At 32.5% G+C, this 3,568-nt stretch overlaps 1 protein-coding gene across 1 annotated transcript; it reads left to right on the forward strand.

The window, feature by feature from the left end:
* The first annotated feature begins 972 nt into the window (after positions 1-972).
* Positions 973-3,110, forward strand: LOC136088073 (zinc finger MYM-type protein 1-like). The gene is made up of 2 exons (XM_065811728.1): positions 973-1,574; positions 1,682-3,110. Exons 1-2 carry the CDS (start codon positions 973-975, stop codon positions 3,108-3,110), a joined length of 2,031 nt encoding a protein of 676 aa, XP_065667800.1.
* The last annotated feature ends 458 nt before the right edge of the window (positions 3,111-3,568 follow it).

The raw sequence follows: 3,568 nt of genomic DNA on the forward strand, positions 1-3,568 counted from the left end.
TTAAATAATTGTGTTTCAAATGATAAAGTTTACATTTTATAGAACGTTTATGCCTACGCACAAAATCACAAAAACTAGTTATTATGCTCAAATAATGAAATTAGGATTTGTCCGATAACTTCCGCACAGGCCCGGTTTTAAGCGTAGGCGACGTCGACGACAGCCGACGGCGGCACTTTTCTAGAGCGGCATTTTCTTAATTTATTTTGTGTTTTCCCAAAAAAAAAAAAATTTTTTAATTTTTTTTTTGTAACAAGAAATTATTTTATTTTTTTTAAAAATTTCCAAGTTCTTCTACGTACTCACTCCTTTTTTATAATTTAAAGTTATGGATTTTGTAGATTATAACATTTCCTATTTGTCCACAAATTTTTTGCTTAGGCGGCGTTGTATTTTACGGGAACTTTAATACATACTAATTTTTTCAAATAAATAATATAGTAATAAAAGCGTTTGTTTGTATACATGTTTTACATTTGGGATTTGGCGAAGAAGAAACAGTAAAAAAAAGTTTCTTTTTTCTTTTTCAGGGATGGATGTTAGCAAACCGCCAAATATACAAACAAACGAATTCTATTGGTTCATAAAATACGCTGACTAAGCAAATTAAAGTTCCAGAATATTCCTAAGAAACTTTCTTAAAAATTTAATTGAAGTTATCTTTGAGATATCTATTGTAAATTGTTATAAAAGTGTATTATTAAACGAACTTTAACTTTGAAAAAAATAAATAAATTATTATACCCTTTTATAAATTGAATAATATTTGTCTAACAATAATTTTTATAAGTAAGTAGTTAAAGTTTGTTTTTTCGTTTTCTTTTTCATGTATTTGAATAAACTTATTATTATTATTATTATTATTATTATTATTATTATTATTATTATTATTATTATTAAATATAAAAATTTAGGTTTATGTATCAATGCTATATTTTTTTTAAGTTTAAATTCTTTAAACGATACAATATAATGGACCGTGGTAAGAGACAGCGCTTGTCTGGGTCACAATACAAGAAAATTAGGCTTCAACGTGAAGCAAATTCTGCCAAACAGAAGAATGCTTTGTTGCACTTTTTGAGCAGGTCATCAAGCGAAAAAGCACTGGCACCTATAGTAGCTTCAACTTCAAACCAAAATGAAGTTGAAATTGAAATCGAAAGCGGTGGAGAAATAGAATATGCGGATAGTGTTAGTGTTAATGAATATAGAAATTCTGGAAATGATATAACTGCTAAAGAACCAGAAAATGTTGATGAAGTGGAATTTATCTCCAATTTAAGTGAAGTTGTTGTACAGAACGTCGATGATATAGGACAAAATGAAAACAATGAAGATCACAGTGGTGAAGACCCCAAAACCAATAAAGATTTGCCTCTTAATTTTAATGATCCGGCAAAATGGCTTATAATAGATGGTAAATTTAAAGCATTGCTGATGAAGTATGGTCCAATTCAAAAATTGCCGTCTTTATTTCCCAAAGATGAACAAGGAAGAAAATTTTCAAGCTTACATTTTTATCGCCGAATGTCTAATGGCGATAAAATTAAACGCACTTGGTTGGAGATCTGGAGGTGAGACTTAAATCAGGGGCTACGATTGATCAAATTAATCAAAAAATAATTCAATCTGAAACTCAACATTGGCGACAAGTTCTTGAAAGAATAATAACGTTAATTAGAACTCTTGCTGGACAAAATTTAAGAGGAACTTGTGAAAAGCTTTTCGAACCGAATAACGGAAATTTTCTTAAATTTATTGAATTCTTAGGAAATTATGATCCTATTATGAGTAAACATATTCAACGAATAACAACAAGTGAAATTCACACCACCTATCTCGGAAAAACTATTCAAAATGAAATCGTTGAATTGCTTGCTAATAAAATCAAAAATCACATCTTAGCAAAACTAGAGCGAGCAAAGTACTACTCACTTATTTTAGACTGTACCCCCGATATAAGCCACATGGAGCAGATGACAGTTGTTTTTAGGTTTGTCAGTGCAACTGAATCATCTTCTGAAAAACCAGCTGAAGTCGTAGTTTCTGAACACTTCGTAACTTTTCTTGAATTACAAGACACAACGGGAGCAAATATGACAAAAGTTGTTATCGATAAGTTGCAGGAATTAGGCGTAAATCTTGATGACATGAGGGGACAAGGGTACGATAATGGAGCCAACATGCGCGGAAAATATAATGGTGTGCAAGCCAGAATTCGTCAACTAAATCCTCGTGCTTTTTTCGTGCCTTGTAGTGCCCACTCGCTCAACTTGGTATTAAACGATGCAGCTAATTGTTGTATGGAGGCTGTCGCATTCTTTGATTTAATTCAAGGTATTTATAACTTTTTCTCAGCATCAACTCACCGTTGGAGTATATTATTAAACCACCTAAGCGATCTGACTATAAAACCGTTAAGTGCCACTCGTTGGGAAAGCAGGGTCGATGCCGTACGGGCACTTCGATTTCAGATTAGTGGAGTTTACGATGCACTAATTGAAATCGCAGAAGACAATACATTAACTACTGCACCACAAGTCAAGAGTCGCGCAGAGGCTAAGGGAATAGCCAGAAATATTTCAAATTTCAAATTTGTTTGCTCCTTGGTATTGTGGTATGACATTTTATTCCAAATTAATATTGTCAGCAAAATGCTCCAATCACAGGCTTTAGACTTGTCGCTTGCTCTAGAGCATTTAAACGCTACCAAATCTTTCCTATGCGATTATCGCTGTGATGAAGCATTTGCCGCAATGGTTGAAAATGCAAAAAAATTGGCAGTTGAACTAAAATTTTTTGAAGGATTTGATGTGGATGATCCCGTACACGTACGCAGAAAGAGTAGACAATTCCTATACGAAGGTCGTGATGAACCGATAGTATCACCAGAACAAAACTTCAGAGTATCTTTTTTCAATCGAATATTGGACATCGCAATTCAAGCAATAAATGAAAGATTTACGCAATTATCGGAATATAACGAGTTATTTGGGTTTCTTTACAATATCGGCAGCAAACACTTTACGGATGATGAGTTATTGAAACACTGTAAGGACTTGCAGTTAGCGCTTATGTCTGATGGCCAATCTGATATCAACGGGGTATGAAAACTTTGGTATGAAATTAAAGCTATTGGGAGACGACTTGATACTTCCAATAGCGATCCAAAAAGTGTATTAAAATGTATTTACACATCTAATGTTGTCGAAGTATTCCCAAACCTTTCGATAGCTCTTCGCATACTACTAACGTTACCAGTCACAGTTGCTAGTGCTGAAAGAAGCTTTTCAAAGCTGAAAATAATAAAATCCTATTTCAGATCACAAATGTGTCAAGATCGTTTAGTTGGTCTAGCTACGATTTCCATCGAGAAAGAAATTGCTGATCATTTGGACATAGAAGATTTGGTTAAAGATTTCGCAGAATTAAAAGCTAGGAAAATTCATTTTTAATTACGATTTGTTTTTTATTTTTTCATGAATGGAATTTGTTTTGTTTTTTATTTTTGTATAAATTCAGTTTTTTTATGTACTTTGTTTTTGTGTAATTTTTCGTAATAAAATAA

Source organism: Hydra vulgaris, chromosome 12 (genome assembly GCF_038396675.1).
Source record: "Hydra vulgaris chromosome 12, alternate assembly HydraT2T_AEP".
Lineage (NCBI taxonomy): Eukaryota > Metazoa > Cnidaria > Hydrozoa > Anthoathecata > Hydridae > Hydra > Hydra vulgaris.

Excerpts from the sequence above, each read along its gene's own strand:
- LOC136088073 (XM_065811728.1), top strand. The coding sequence starts at position 973 with ATGGACCGTGGTAAGAGACAGCGCTTGTCTGGGTCACAATACAAGAAA. Across the intron at positions 1,575-1,681 it reads ACTTGGTTGGAGATCTGGAG|AACTCTTGCTGGACAAAATT; the intron begins GTGAGACTTAAA and ends AACGTTAATTAG.